The following is a 15785-nucleotide window of genomic DNA, read 5'->3' on the forward strand; positions in this document are numbered from 1 at the left end:
GTCTGGGTAAATATAAAAGGCAACAATTTTAGAAAATAAGGATTTCCATCCTTCCCTCCTGCCAATCCCTGAACATGTTCACTCATGTTAGAGTAGGCAAGGGTCCCAAGCGCTGTATTACTCCCATATAATTGCCAACCCTGTTTCACAATGGCCCCTAAAAATGCCCATGCATGTATGAACAGTGCCATGCCAGGGTTGCCCCTTTAAGAACATTCTGAAGCCCCGTGACCTTGCCCTGTGCACACCGATGGCATTGGACTGCATCTGAGGGCCCGGTGAGCGATGTGTCTTCCTCCTCCTTCCCCTCTGGATATCCTCCCGCGGTAAGGTGGCGGCGGCATGGGAAACAGTTGGACTGGTCTTGTTAGAGTGACGCTTCCCATCCTAATGCCGCTGGAAACTTCCCAGAGTGCAACTTGCATCTGATCCACTGCCCTGATCAGCCCCACTCTCAGGCATCAAGTCTCACGCGAAATCTCCATGTGGCCTTGGAGAGTTGCCGCCTCTGCTCTGTGGCTGATGAAATAAGCACAGCAAAGCCACAGAAAAGATGGTTTGCTCCTCCTTTGCCGGCTACCTGTTGCTCTCGGCGTATGTGTACTAGGCCGATGCGCTGCAGGTGCACGAGTAGAGAGAGTGAGTGCTGTCACTCAAGCTTGCATTCTAAACAAGGAAACATAGTACTTAGGTTAATGTCTTACGCAAAGGAAGCACCTGCACTTTTGCTTATGGTAGTAAGGTACGCGCTGAAATGGCCACGATGAGCGAGCCCCAGGGCTTGTGGACCACTCCCCCAGCATGCCTCATGATTGGGCACTACTACAAGCTTTGCACATTAGCAATTGAGTTCTTCTGGGTTCATGCGTCGAAGTCAGCACTGGATAGTTAATAAGGGGTTGACCATTCTTGGACTGACCCATGAGGCAATAAGACAAAGCCCGAAACGGCTGGCTCAAATGGCTAGAAGGGGTCCCTTTTGGGGGACAGTGGGAGCCATTTTGATGGCTTCCTGCACAGTGCAGCTGGTAGCTTGGGCTAATGGTATTGATCTAATGTAGGGTAAAATGCACTATTTGAGACAATGGTTACTAAAAATGTTCCCCAAAGCACTACTCAAATATTGTGTGATAATAATCAATGAAACTCTATCCCGAATTGTGAGCCACTTTTTAATTGGTGTCTGGGCCTATTTACAGTCCCATTCCGGTCCTGGTTGTGAGTCGGCCTGCTTCTTCACAGTGGCCCTACTTTCACCAAAAGGTGACCACACTTGGGAAGCAGCAGACATTTAAAGTAGAAGCCACTTTCAGGAATAATGTGTCTTACCCCCAGGCTGTTCGACTTTCCGAGACAGTAGAGGTCAAGAAGCTGCTGTGAGCTCAGGCTTCTTTTGGAAAATACATCCGACTTGAAAAGAAACTTTTTAAATTCCACAAACCAGTGCAGAGATGGAGTGATCTTTCGAAAGGCAGTTGGGCACGTTGTGGTGGTGGATGACTTCGTATGATATGACAGATCTCGCACCCAAGATGGCCACACGCCCTCTCAGCGTTCTGTCACAGTCAGGCACACGAGCGACCGCCCTCTTTTGTTCTCTTTCTCTCTCGCTCCCTCTCTTTCTTTCACTATCTCTCCATCTCACTCTTTCTCTGACCTGACAATATCATATATTCATTTTTAAAAGTAAAGGTAACTGAGCCTTAACTTGTGCCGGCCAAATGAATGGGAGCAGCAGCGGTCTCCAAGTCCAGTCCTCCAGAGCCTTAACCATGCCAGGTTTTCAGACTAACCAATGACTTTGCAAATAACCCCCACTTACATTGACTATATTGCAGTTTATTTTGTCTGGATGTACTGAAAACACGAATCGGACTTGGAGACCCCAGGATTAGCATCTCCCAGTTGAGTCATCTGACATGATATTGAATCCTCATGTCTGCGCCACAATATGCTTTAGGTCCTGAGTGTTCATAGCCAGTCTGACCTTTCCGACATGTGGACTCTCAAGATGTTAATAACGAAAAGTCAACCATATTTTGGCTGATCTCTGGGCTCCCACGTGGCCCGGATCCGACTTGGACCTGTAAACTGGGGCGAGTTTTGGCTAAAGAGCCGCAGCTGTGGAAGTCTGCAGCTGGTGACCGTGTGACCTGCGTGCAGGTGTAGCTGAGGCCAAGTTGGAGTTTGGTCTCCAGAAAGTCCCAACGGTAGAGGAAGAGTAACGCGCTCCACAGGGATACACCCGGTTTCTTTAATTTCTTGCAGGAATGCCGTCCAGGTCTGCTGGTGTCCAGCGATTGCTCATAGCAGCAGACACTGCCTGGAGGGGAGGATATGAGCGTAGGCGGGAATCCAGCAAGCGATGCAGGTGCAGGCCGGGAGCCAGCGATTCTCCGAACTGACCGGGCATACGCTTCTTATACAAAAAAAGAAGTTTATTCTGAGACTCAACAGTCCCCAGGCTACATACGGAGGGACTTTCCATCTTAGAGCAAATGATTTTCCATTCTGTTGGCTTTGAACAATTTGTGTTTTTCCTCAAAATATCTTTATAAATAAAATAATGCGAAAAGGGCATAGCTATGGGCAATGCCCTGTGTGTACCATGCAACCACCATACTGATGTATCATCAACATTCCAAGACTATGGTAAAGCACCGTGACGTGGAATTGCGCCACGTACTTTTCCTTTTGAAAGTGCCTCTCCTCGTAACATGTGACCTGAGATAATGCTATTATGCATATGGCATGGCTATCCTCCATGCCAATTCTGCGTTATGCATTGCCTGTGCCATGTTCAAGCTCCTCCTGCCCCACCTCCCACACAACACAGTGTAATAAGTGTACCATGCAAAGGGCATGACTGCAGGCCATCCACCATTTGCATCTGTGCAGGGCTGTACCCTAACCGTATTAAGCACATGGCATAATGCATGGACGCAAGCCATGCCATTTCTGTATGCCGTGGTGTGCTGCACACTGGATAGTGCAGCAAGTACTTTCACTAACCTCAAAAGACAGGAACTGAGGCAAAAAAATATTCCTACAATAGGTGTTCCTTCTTATCTCACAATACAGTACATTCAAAAATAGCTTTTTTAATCACAACAGATTATTAATTCATGGAACATCAAACAAAATTATTGAAAACGACATTAAAAGATAGTTGGATTATAGAAACAAGACATACATTTAGGCCAAAGTGCAAATAGTGCCACCCAATTAGGCACAAACCTCTAAAGTGCTAGTGCTATTGTTGAAAAAAAAACAAGCTTCCTTAGGTCACCATATGTAAACCTAGACAGGGATAAAAGGTGTTTTGTGCAAATTATTCAAATGACTCTAGTATAGCCTCTATAGGGTTCTGAATTCGTTAGTAGACGGTAGCTTAAATGGTCTACACCCAGATGATGTTTCGGCGTGTAATTTGTCCGCCTTCCTCAGGACCTTTCAAAAGATTTTCTGATAAGACACCTGCAACTCAAAGTCAGACGTCTTACACAACCTTTTTGGTCTCATGCTATGCCCTATATTAGTTCATACAGGACATGCCTGCCTGTGCATGGACATGAAACACACATATGCACTTCACAAGACCCGCAGCTGAAGGCAGAACATCCCAAGTTCAGTCATCATATGCCCTTATGCAATTACTTTATTTCCAGATACCGTCAGCATTTAGGGATCGGTGTCAAAATGCAAGCAACCATACGTCTTTGTGTTCTGGTTAGCGCTAGCTAGCTTAAACTTTTTCATAAGCAAAGTATTTGTGTGAAAATCTTGATCAAAGTTTGAGATGAGTTTTGCTGCCCTCGAAAATGGGGCAGAGCAGGGGCATCTTGTAACAGACCGACATACAGACACACACACACTAATACATGAGTGTGTCTCAAATACCTCCTCCGCTCACTCGTGAGTGTGTGATAGAAGTGAGTGTGTGCAAGTGAATGTGCGGGGTGAGCAATCCAGTTAGAATACATGTGTTTGTGTGTGCGTGTGCAAGCTTGTGCATCTGTATCTGTGGGCATGTGTGTGCTTGTTAGCAAAGCTGAGTTCACTGATAGGTTTCAACACTTCTCTTTGCATAATTCATTAGCTGATCATTCATGCAAACGAGTGCTCTTAAACACACATGTCTCTCTCTCTCTCTTTATCTTTCTCTCTCTTTCTCTTTCTCTCTCTCTCTCTCTCTCTCGCTCTCTCATATATGCCCGGGCACCAGCATAAAATTCAAAAGCCAGTTTGAACTTTCTAGTTATTATTTTTTTCTTTATAAAGGGCGTCAGGGGAGGAGAGACCAAGGGTGATGTAACGCACAGGGCCTCCACACGGCGCTTCAGTTCTTTCAGGACATCAGTCGTTGGCTCTTCCCTCTCCCCCTTAGCTGAGGGTTGCCTTCCCAGGCGAGTTAAACAGCCTCCCACCTATCTGAGATTTATGGTGTCCCAATGTTTTCTTTCTTGCCTTCTAGTCTTGAATTGGGGGATATTGGCATTGTCATTTGGAGGCCTCCCTGGACTCAGCTACCAGGTAGTACAGCCCGGTTCCCTTGGTAACTAGGCCCAGGATCAAACATTAGACAAATCTGGAAATAATGAGCCTCAGGGCACTTCCACGTTCCCCTCCGCCTTTTCTTCAATCGTCCCTTTCCCATCTGTCTCCAGCTTCTTTTCTGGCCTCCCCTACAAGCTTAGGAACACCCCTCTAGTCCTGGTCCTAAAGGGGTCCCCATGGTCTCTCCTTCCGCCAGCATTAGCTGTACTTCTCTCCTCCTGTTGAGCTTCCTCCCCTTCCTCCAGTTGTCTTTCCTCCTCCACCTTGGTGGCTCGCCCGGGCCCTACTGCATCCTCGCCTTCACCCATCACCTTTCGCCCTTGCACATTTCCTTCACTATCGGTTACTCCACCGCCTTCTCTTTTCTTCCTCCATCCCTCTCCAATCCATGCTCATTCTCCTCGCTCCCTGTTCGCTTCTCCTCCGGCCAAACTCCTAAGTCCCACACGAACTTGGTGCTTGAACTCCCTTTCATACTATGTCTGTTCCGCTAATTGGAATAATGTGGAAACCCGCAGCAGCTGAGTAAGACTCGGTAGCTGGTCCATTGGTCAGAGGAGAGAGGAACAAACGATGTGTTCCTTATGGGCGGTCACTTGTTTCACGTGCTGCACTGTGACTCAGCCCACAGAGGGGATGAGAAGGTGATCCACCATCTTGGAATCAGGCGGGCCTTTGCTCGTTGCCACCCGACGGTATAGCAGAGCCACCAATGGTGGTCATGACTGAGTGTACCTGTCTGATGGATGCTCTACTTCACCGTGGTGGCCGCAAGCCTCCTGGTCTGTGTGCATGGCTGACTCACAATACCTCCTGCTTGTGAACCGGTGTCCTGCTGGACTACGGTGTCTATAGAGTTTGTCATGCGGCTCGCGGAGCCCTAAAAATACAGATTACGAGCACAATCTTCTGTGTTACACCAGCTTCCATTTTCCACCTATATGGTACCATGTGGGAAAATAGAGGAGGGTCACTGCATGTGCTGAGGAACCTAACACAGGAGGTCAGGGGTGTGCTGGAAGGGCTGAGGGATCCCCATATACCACATTTGGGGCTAGCATGGTGGAGTGGGTGGCAGCCCCTTGCCAGCAGAGCCTCCCACTCCCTAGTTTCCCACCGGTGACTTTGTCACCGAGGTGTGGTGGATGAGGAAGAGATATGGTGACCGGGGAATGTTGGTCACAGGTCATGAGAAGCCAATGTGGGCTGGCGGTCTTAGTGGATTGAGTGCCACACACTTCATTGAGGAGTGGGGCAGGAGGAGATGCGGTTCAAGTGTGGCGATGGGGGTGGAGACGGGTCTGGAGGGAATTATATTAATTAGAAGCATTCACCGAGGCAGGTGAAATTGTTGAGCTTCAGAGATGTGGCAAAACACCATTCCAATTTTTTGATCATATGGTTTTGAATAATTCATGAGTGATCCTCTGCAAATGCAGCATTCAAAAGCCAGGGCTGCTGAAAGCTAGTATACAGGCATGGGTAGGTTAAAGCGTGGCTAAACCTCAGAGACCCTGCTTTTGCTATACAGGGACCACTTTTCCAGAACCCTTTTCTCACTCGTTTTAAACACATTGTTTAGGTTGACGATGGTTTGGCTGTTTGCGATCACATACGGGAGCAACACGTCCACCTAGAATCCTCCAGAACTGCTTCTCATTGGGATTAAATAGTGGCCGGATTGCTCAGATTCTGCTTCCATGCACCAAGGACAGTTTTCAGATGGCCTCACGAAACATAAAGATGCAAACCTGTCCATCACCTCAACAAAACTCTGACTTTGTAGATTCTAGAACAATCTGTGGAAACTCAGACACACGCATGGAAAAAGTTCCCTAGCTGTCCACTGGGAGTGTCACGGGCAACAAAGAGTATTCAAATGGGACCCTTTCAAAGTAGAAACAGACCTAGTACACAGGCATGCGAAATAGCAGAGGCCAACACTCTAGACTGTTCAAGACCTCCTGCGCTCCCATTAATGCACCAATTCCTAAATTGCTCACTACCATGACATCTAAAAGGCTAGTTCACTTTAACAAAAAAGGCCACCAGCAGGTAAATATTGAATGCTCCTCCACATTATGCTTCCTAAACGTCCATCATTCGTTGCTACCCGAACAGGCCTTTCTGCTTCATGGTGACCCATGAGGGTGAGTGACAGCATCCCTGCGCAGCCCATTCATTGGCGGAAGCAGAAGCTCGAGCTCCTGTGTGGTGTGAAGGTGCAATGTTTTTATAATGGTGCTTGAAGTGTTTATACAAGGAACTGATTCCACACCTGGTGTTTTGGGGCCTATTAGCTGGGAAGTGTGTCATGCGACACATAGCACGTTGTCAAGGTGAGGCTTTTAGTGAGGGTCATACATTGAAAGGAGGGCCTGCATGAAAACTGGGAAAGACACTTGGAAAGTCCACTCCATCTAAAAGGCTGCTGAGTCAGCAGGTCATACTGGATCCCCTTCGAACACGTGCCTTGCTAGGATGTCCATGCAAGTGGAAAAAAGCGGTCTCAAAACATGTCCATTTTAAATAATCTCTTCCCAAAAAGTATGCTTCCCAGAGTACTATAAACATGCATTCATCACCCCTGCTAAACAAAAAAACGTTTGTTGAACTCTGAATCTCCTTCCAATTGTACTTGATCTATAAACTGGCTCTCAGGATCAAAACCATAGAGAAGCTTGATGTAAAAAAGAATTGACTGAATTCGTCTGTGGCTTCATAATCGCAGCTCATCACCTTCACCTGTCCGATCAATTTTTGTAAACTATATGTTCAGTTTAACGAAAAGCTCTTGCAGATAAATCAAACCAGTCAAGTTATCAACAATTGACATGGATTTTGCTATGGCAAGTCCCTACATTTGATTAATGGTTTCTACCCAATCCATGCGCCCCAATACAATTTTAACACCCGTCGGATTTACCACCAAATCATCACTTGTACGATTACATTGATTAAATCTTTCAATGGCATATTGTTCTATCTATACCAGTACTGAGCATTAACCTTTCTTCATCTCTTGATTTATTTCATCGTACAGAGAGTTAGCCCACGGGCTCACGATTAGACTGTACTGAGATATTTATTTCCCAGTCCATATACACTGTTAAAAACTGTAGGCCTTGTTCATATCTCAGGCTAATGATAGGACGACCTCTAGAAAGATTGAGTTTTTTTTCCAGATCTTGTCTTCTATCTTTGGCCAATTTAATACCTGACAATGCATACAATTCTCCAGGCCGTATAGTATTGAGCGGATAACCTTCATCTTGTAGTATCTAATTAATGACAGCTGAAAAGGTTAAAATTTGTTGAATCCCTAAATTTGGATCAGGAGGAAGACGGCCCCGATCTGTGAGTTAATGCCAGCAGGCCGGCGGGACTGAGGGAACTGATATCGGCAAAACTCAACCCATTTGAACAAACATTGGACACTTATCTATTTAATGATGGTGAACTTGATAATCGAGGAATGTTAAAGGTTTAAATATGATTAACCAATAAAACAAAAAAAAAGTATCTAATTAATGGTACCAAAGAGAATTTACAGTATACAATAAGTAATGTTTTCATTTGTGCTACCAAGGGAACCAATTTAAGTTCCATGTCTAGTTCAAATTGATACAATGTTCGAATAGAGTGTAGTTTTAAACCTAGATAGGTTCATTCTTTAACATGCAGCCCCGATTGATCTAACAGGTGGTAATCACATTTTGGAGCAATCCTCTGTGGCCTTTTGAAGACAACTATAACTTAGATTTTTGGGGGTTTACTAAAAGATCATTATCCCGGATAATATACCAAAGGCATTTAGGAGACACTGAAGACCAACTTGCATATGACCTAACAATACAAAGTCGTTGGCGTAGGTATACCCACCGATTATGGGGCTAGCCAGGGAATGGGAAGTTAATGAATTTGCCAAGCGAGCTATAAAAAGGTTGAACAATAATGGGGCAACAATACAACCCTGTCTAACGCCTCTTCCAGTTTGAACAACCCTTGACAAATCTCCTTTACTGGTTAGCATTACTCGAAGCACAGGTTTGAGTCCAGGTTCTGGGCTTAGAGACTGGTCTCTGGTATTAAGCGTAATCTCCTGATCTGTGCTACCAATGGAAGCCCTTCTCAGCTGTTTTTCTCCCAACACACACTATAAAGTAGTTTAATGTTCTGCAGGAGTATGTCACATATATCATAAATACTTAAAAAGGACTATTTAAAGCACCCATTCCTTCTTTTAGACCAGACAAACACCACACTTTTGTTAATTATTCTCTTCTTAAAGGCTCCACACATTGAACATAATATTTAGACAGCCTTTGAAAGGACAAAAGAATGCTGTTCTTTGTTCATAGGAGCTACTTCCAAATTCCCCTTTGATGCTGTGCCATCTCCCATAATGAAATTGCCCAAACATTGTAAAGTAGGCAGCAGTTGGTTATGTACTGAAAATCAATTCTGGAGACTCTGTAAAGGGCTTGATGACGTAATTATATAATTGACACCCTTGCAAAACAACTCCCTATATTCAGATTAATTGCTCTATATATATCATAGGGCCGTTTGCCATTTTTACGCCCGATCCTTTTAAAACAAATGACATATCCTTGAGCATGCTTTGAAACCACTTCCTAAAATCATCCACATCCGAATCACATACAGGGTCACTGCGTGGGTCGGGTCACTGCGTGGGTCGGGCAGCAGGACTTACAAGTATTCCTGGTGAGTCCATTCATTTGCACATACACCCTTTCCTAAAATATATATGTCCCTCTGGTACTACCACATATGCCCTTGTGTGGGTTAACATTGCCTAAATTGAATTCACTATCTTTCATAGTTGTGTGCACCTAGAAATGTGGTTTTACATTGAACCTATGTCCAAATTCGGTTTAGCTGGGTACACATAGAGCCTTCTGCACTAGCCTAGCCAGCCCTCCTAAATCCTAATTCTGGCCAAATGCACACACATCTTAAGTCTCCTCTTAGAACTTTCCCCATACCTGGACTTCGGTCCCCGAGGGTGTTCCTACTACAAAGCGCGTTGAGGCCATGCTAATGGGAAAAGGCGCTATATAAATGACCACTATGACTACAATACTGCCTACATCAGAACCGAAGGACCAGCATCAAAGATGCAATTATTCTGATACAACTATCTGTTTGAGTCGATCAACTCACCAGCAAACACTTGCATAGGAAAACCATGATAAGATCTGGTGGATGCCCGCTTTCTTCGAAACCGGGCACCTATTTGCACTAGAAGGAGCTACATTTCTTAAATACATTTTAGACATACATACAGTAAAGTATGAGGTTATGGTAGAGCCCTGACTAATTAGTCTATATGAGCTGTTTTCTCCATCGTGACAATGCTGTGTTAGTACTCAAAGTCCAGATGCTACTTGAAGTGGGAAGCCAACAAGTGTTGAATAACAAGATTAGTCATGAAGGCAGTATGATTGGTTGCTCCTTCCCAGTTGACTTCCAGTTCCACCCTCAGAGTTCTCCAATAGAGAGAGGACAGAAGACAACATGTGCTCCTTACATCACACCCAAAATAACAATCACCTCATGCGAGTGGCTCTAACCTATTTTCTGATTTTCAGAGCAAACTCATAAAATGAACGGGTGGACATCTGATGTCAAAGTGTTTTTAATTTCCTCAGCAGCTGGAGCCATATTTCCTGGAGTTTTGTCGATTTCCACTTGGCTGAACTCCCATGCAGTTTAAATTCACCAGGAGATGAGACAAGAATGATGTCCATTTTGCTACATTTAGTAAGTGGCGATATCTTGGTGGTCACTGCTTTCCATCAAATATGATTTCTTATCTATTGTACTTTACTTTGTGATCAAAAGGGCATTGTTCCATGTATATATATATATATATATATATATATATATATATATATATATATATAAATAAATAAATAAGACTGTGCGCTAGTATATTCCACGTAGAGACTTTTCACTGGTGTCTCATATATCCCAAACATTGCTCTATATTTATCTGTGTGAAATAGTGGTCCCTTACTGGAGACCATGTGTTTTCCTTTCTAAGATGTCAGCAACCATGATCGCTTGGTATGTGACAGCAATGTTCAGTCATAGGCGTGATCGATTACCAGGTCAAGGGAAATAGTGTGTGCTTATTGTTCTCCGTTCTAAGAAGTGGACATTCACCAACTCCCAGTGAAGCTGAGTGTGCCCTAGCTTTCTCTATTCAAATGAGGGTCCACTCACTGGGAGCTAATGCAGTTATTATTATTATTATTATTATTATTATTATTATTATTATTATTATTATTATTATTGTATTTATTGAGCATGGACCTAGCTTCGAGAAGCAACAGAGCACTTAACAGAGGCATACAACAATATTGATACACAACAGAGTGCTTTACAGAGGTACACAACAGTACAGATGCATAACAGAGCGCTTTTCAGAGGTAACAAAATAACAGATATACAGCGGGGGATAGGATACAGAGAGGTACAAAGGAGGGGTACAGCTTGTACTAGAATTATCCATTCTAAGCAGTGCAGTGAACACTCACTGGTATAAAGCACCTATCAGTGTATACTGGCATTGCCCATTCTAAAAAACTTCCACCTCCCAGTCACCAGTGAATTCTGCCTGTGCACTGGCATTGTCTACTTTAGGGAGTGACCACTCAACTTCGCCCTTTAATACCAATGTGTATCATGATTGTTCATTCTGAAGGTTGACCACTCACCTTTGCCCAGTCAACCGCAGTGTACACTAACATTTTTCATTCAAAGTAGTGACTATTCAGGCGCACAAGTTACTACTCACCGATCTCCCGTGAATCCCAAAGCACACCGGCATATTCCGTGTTCTGATTCGCATACCCCCTTGTTGTGGCACAGACATTCTTCTTTGCAACCGCTCCCAAAGTACCCATCAGGACATGGAACTGAGCAAATGGAACCCTGAGGAGGACAACGGAATAACACATCCATGAAATGTGCACTAAAGACAAATGACCAAGAACATTCATTATGGCTCTTGTAAATTCATCTGCTTCATTTAGCGACTATCTGTTGGGTTCACAGAGATCTTTATCTGCTTTCATGGGCTAGAGATAAACTTTTTACTAAAATGTATTTCATTTTGAAGATGGAGGAAAGGGTTGTCATGATTACTGAGGCAAAACATCCTATGGTACTTCCTGTGCTTATGCGTGAACACAGGTTGGCACACTCTCAACTCTACCCTTGCATCTATTCTATATATATAATATGCTTAGGCATTCCGTACTCAGCTGATGCAGTTTATCAGTGTTAGTTGCCCTCTTCTGTCCAAATAACAAAGTGCACCTCAAACATTCAGAAAAATGTCAAGTTACTTCTTTCCACTCCCACTTCTCTTCACACAGGGCACGGCAGTTCCCGTGTCAATGAACAGCTAATTACCAGGTCAAGGTTTCGGTCTCTAAAGAGCAAACCGCTGTAGGACGAATGCCTCCTCACAAGCTAAAACTGAAATTAGGTGCTGTAATTATGCTACTATGCCATCTTATGCTATCACAGGGACTCTGCAATGGAACAAGGTTCACAATTACATGTCTACAAAGACACATCAGAAAGGCCTGTGTAATCGATGGATTAAACTTAGATACTGTTCTCATACTGTGCATACCTCTCATTCCATCTGATACAAATATGCCTTTCAAATTCAAAAGAAGAGAGTTTCCTATTCATTTAGCCTATTCAGTGACCATTAATAAGTCACATGGACCTACGCCCACTTCCTGGAAGCGATCAGTGGCAATTCTGATATTTAAGAAGGGCACCAGAAGAAACAATAAAAACTCTGCCATGGTCTCACAGCACGGCAAGATCCAATAAACACACACCTAACCATGGGCTCTCCTTTAAACGTTCTAGATGAAATTTGCAAATACACTCATTGGTATTTCTTTGTGCACCTGTGTTGTACAAACACAATAATTAAGCAATTGGATGGAGCAAAGGACGAGTGTACAAATTGGTTTGGAAATCTGGGCCTCGGTGTCTGCAATGGACTAAAGAAGATTATTTTGCAGATATTTTGTGTGCTGCGGGAGAGACCAAGTGGTGTTAATTTCAACAGCATCTGGTGCAATCCACGCGTTTGTTTGGTTATTTTATGCCTATTATCCCGGGTTCTACTCCTGTTCTATCTGTGTAAGGTACAGGTTTAAATATCTGAAAATACTCTTTTACAGTGTTCCACCAATATTTGGTTTCTAATATTTTCAAAATGTTTTCAGAAAAAAGAAATGGGATGCTCAAGCTGGAACAGAAACCAAGGCAACCCAGCACTGGGATGAAGCTCTCCTTCCCTCACTCCCTTTCTTAGGTTTATCTTCTGTATGCTATGCTATGCTATTGTAGGGTCACATGTAGAGCGCTCATGCACTACCGGTATGGTTTTTTGGCTCTAAGAGTCTTCAAGGCAAGAAATGGGAGAGGAGAGTTATTTGAGCTGGCAGAAGAAGCAGGTTATGAGATGATGTGAAAAGGAGAGGTGGCAAGAAATAGAGCGGAGAGAGCGGTAGCTTGTTCCGAGCTGAGGCAGCAAGGAATGAGACAGCATGGTCGCCTTTTGGGACAGAGATGGAAAAGTGGAATGTTGAAGCGAAGATGGCTGGAAGACTGAAGAATACAAGAAGGGGATGGCGAGAGAACCGTTTGATGAGGAATAGAGATCCGTGCGAATAGGGGGAACGGTGAGTGTTGCCGAGAGATTTAAAGAAGACTCTTTGTTTAATGGGTCTAAAGCTTGGGGTTGTTGGGGGAAAATTCCCCCTGGGGTAAGAGTAACACCCTTCCTCCCTTTCACACTGTATGCTGGATTCTCAAAGTGATGGAAGGTTTGGGGGTTCCTCTTCTTTGGGTGTTAATGACATCATCCTCTCTCTCCCTCACTCTCAAACAGGCTTGCCAATGTGCTGGACGGTTGGGGGAGAAAGGGTCCCCCTTTTGGGTGCATTTATTTATTTATTTATGTATATATTTGTGATTTGCATGGAGCCTCTTCGTGAGTAACAACTGCTCTCTCACACACATTCCCTTTCTTATTCTGGCTTGTTATTGTGCTTGGAGGTTGCACGGGTGGGAGGCGAGGGGGGAGAATTTTTTTGGAACATAAACATGTCTAATTGGTCCCTTAGCACTCAACTCTCCATGCTATAACTGCTTTCTTGAGCACCAATTATGATAGTTACAATCCAGATAGTGATACAGGTCATGCGTGGAAAGATATCTGAGTTTAGCAGCTTGTTTCAATTGGATCCCGTTACTAGCTATGCAATTTCTGTAGTCTACCCTATCACTCTGTTAAGCACTCTGTTGCTTTCCAAGGCTAGGTTCATGCTCCATAAATACCCCAAAATAATGGCACCGAGTGAGGGCATTATGTTCCCATCAGCCATTCAGCACCCGCTGGGCCTTCAGTAAGAATCATTTTTTCAGGCACTGTTGTTGTTTTTGTTTAGCGCTCCGTGCGCGTTTGTGCTGCCCCCCGCCCCCTCCCTCCAACTCACTTCCTGGTCCTCCTCTCCCCTGTCCATTCCCGCATCCCTGACGGCCCACCCCCCCCCCTCTGATTGGTTGTCCTTGTAGTCCCTCTGGGACTACGCGACGACCGCTCCTGAAGCTTTGTTGAGCTAAAGCTGGTGTGAGCGGTCGCCCGTAGCCCGGTGTGCCTGTTCTGAGACTGCCTTCGAGGCCCCGCTGGGCCTTCAGTAAGAATCATTTTTTCAGGCACTGTTGTTGTTTTTGTTTAGTGCTCAGTGCGCGTTTGTGCTGCTCCCTGCCCCCTCCCTCCGACTCACTTCCTGGTCCTCCTCTCCCCTGTCCCCTCACACCTCCCTGCCCGCCTACTCCCCCCCTCCCTTTCCTCTCCTCCTGCCTAAAAGCCCACCCCCTTGGGCAGCCCCCTGCCCGGCAGCCCCCATCGGCTAAGGGCCCCCTTAGGCAAAGGGCGGCTCCTACGGCTGCGGCTCCCTGTGTCTGTAGGTGTCCGCAGGGGACGCCAGTAGCCGGTCCGCCATCTTTCTGGTTAGCTCCACCTGCTCGCCCAGCCCAACTACCCACTCCTTCCCTTTCCTTTTCTTTCACATGGTTTCTAGACTTCAGTGTGTACCGCCAATTGTGGTAAATTAGGTCTGCTTTTCTCCCCTCACAGGACTCTCAAATTAAGGTGGCCTTGGGGTGCCTAATTCCTTTTTACTGTGTTACTGTTGCTCTGAAACTGTGGTAACTAGGGCTTTCCGCTTCATCCCTTTCCGCTTAATCTCGTCTGTATCCCCCCCATTCCCTCCTTATTCCATGGTGCTCTCTATCTCTCCTATCTTCTCTAACTGCTTCTCCATTGCTATCCTGCTCTCATCACTAACTCTGGTAGGAAAAAGTTTAAAAAGGATATCCTGGTCTCCAACCCAGGCCTCCCTACCGCTGACACCTACACTAGCGCCGCCTCCAAGGAAACACTTACTGACATCCTCTTTTTCGTGCCTTCCCCTGACCAATAGACCCTTCATATGGTCTCTGTGCTCTCTCCCTTCTCCTCTTCTCCCATTAATGGTGGCACCCGTTGGGATGTCCTCTTGGCCCCCTTCCGCTTCTCTAAGGCCATCATTAATGTCTACGATAATGGGACCGTCTTGGTCCAAGGCCCTCAGGCCAACCTCCACCTCTTTGATAGACGCTTCCCGCGCCTCATCAACTTCCTTTCCTCTCCTGCTGTCCTCTCTTCTCTGTCCTCGACTACCTTGCCTCCACTCTCTCACCCTGCCCTCTCTCTGGCTCCTTCTTCTTCACCTCCACAGGGCGTACCTCTGATCTGCACCCCTCTCCGGAAGTCCTTCAAGGATGGCAACCAACTCCACATTGCCACTCTTAACTCTCGCTCTGCCATCAAACATTCCTCTGATCTCTGTCGCCTTCTTGAGGAACTGGACCTTGACATCCTCGGTCTCACTGAGACATGGTTCACGGCCAGCTCTGTCGCTAGCTTTGACACACTCCTACCTGACGGTTACAAGAACCTCTACTTGCCCAGGCCCAACCGTGCTGGGGGGGTGTGGCCCTTATCTTCCCTGAGTGGATTCCTGCCACTGTCACTCCTACGCAGACCTACTCCTCCTTTGAATGCCTTGTCTGCCGACTCTCTCTCTCTCTCTCCTAGCCATTCCCTTACCGTGGCTACT

At 45.4% G+C, this 15785-nt stretch overlaps 1 protein-coding gene across 2 annotated transcripts in view; it reads right to left on the reverse strand.

The window, feature by feature from the left end:
• The window catches only part of PEAR1 (platelet endothelial aggregation receptor 1), a 390559-nt gene that overhangs the window by 128459 nt on the left and 246315 nt on the right, over positions 1-15785 (reverse strand). For both annotated transcript variants that reach the window (XM_069604561.1, XM_069604559.1), the window contains exon 8: positions 11384-11520. In XM_069604561.1, the coding sequence (XP_069460662.1) occupies positions 11384-11520 (137 nt within the window). The remainder of the gene's footprint in view (positions 1-11383; positions 11521-15785) is intronic.

Source organism: Ambystoma mexicanum, chromosome 1p (genome assembly GCF_040938575.1).
Source record: "Ambystoma mexicanum isolate Mex_15411 chromosome 1p, UKY_AmexF1_1, whole genome shotgun sequence".
Taxonomy (NCBI): Eukaryota; Metazoa; Chordata; class Amphibia; order Caudata; family Ambystomatidae; genus Ambystoma; species Ambystoma mexicanum.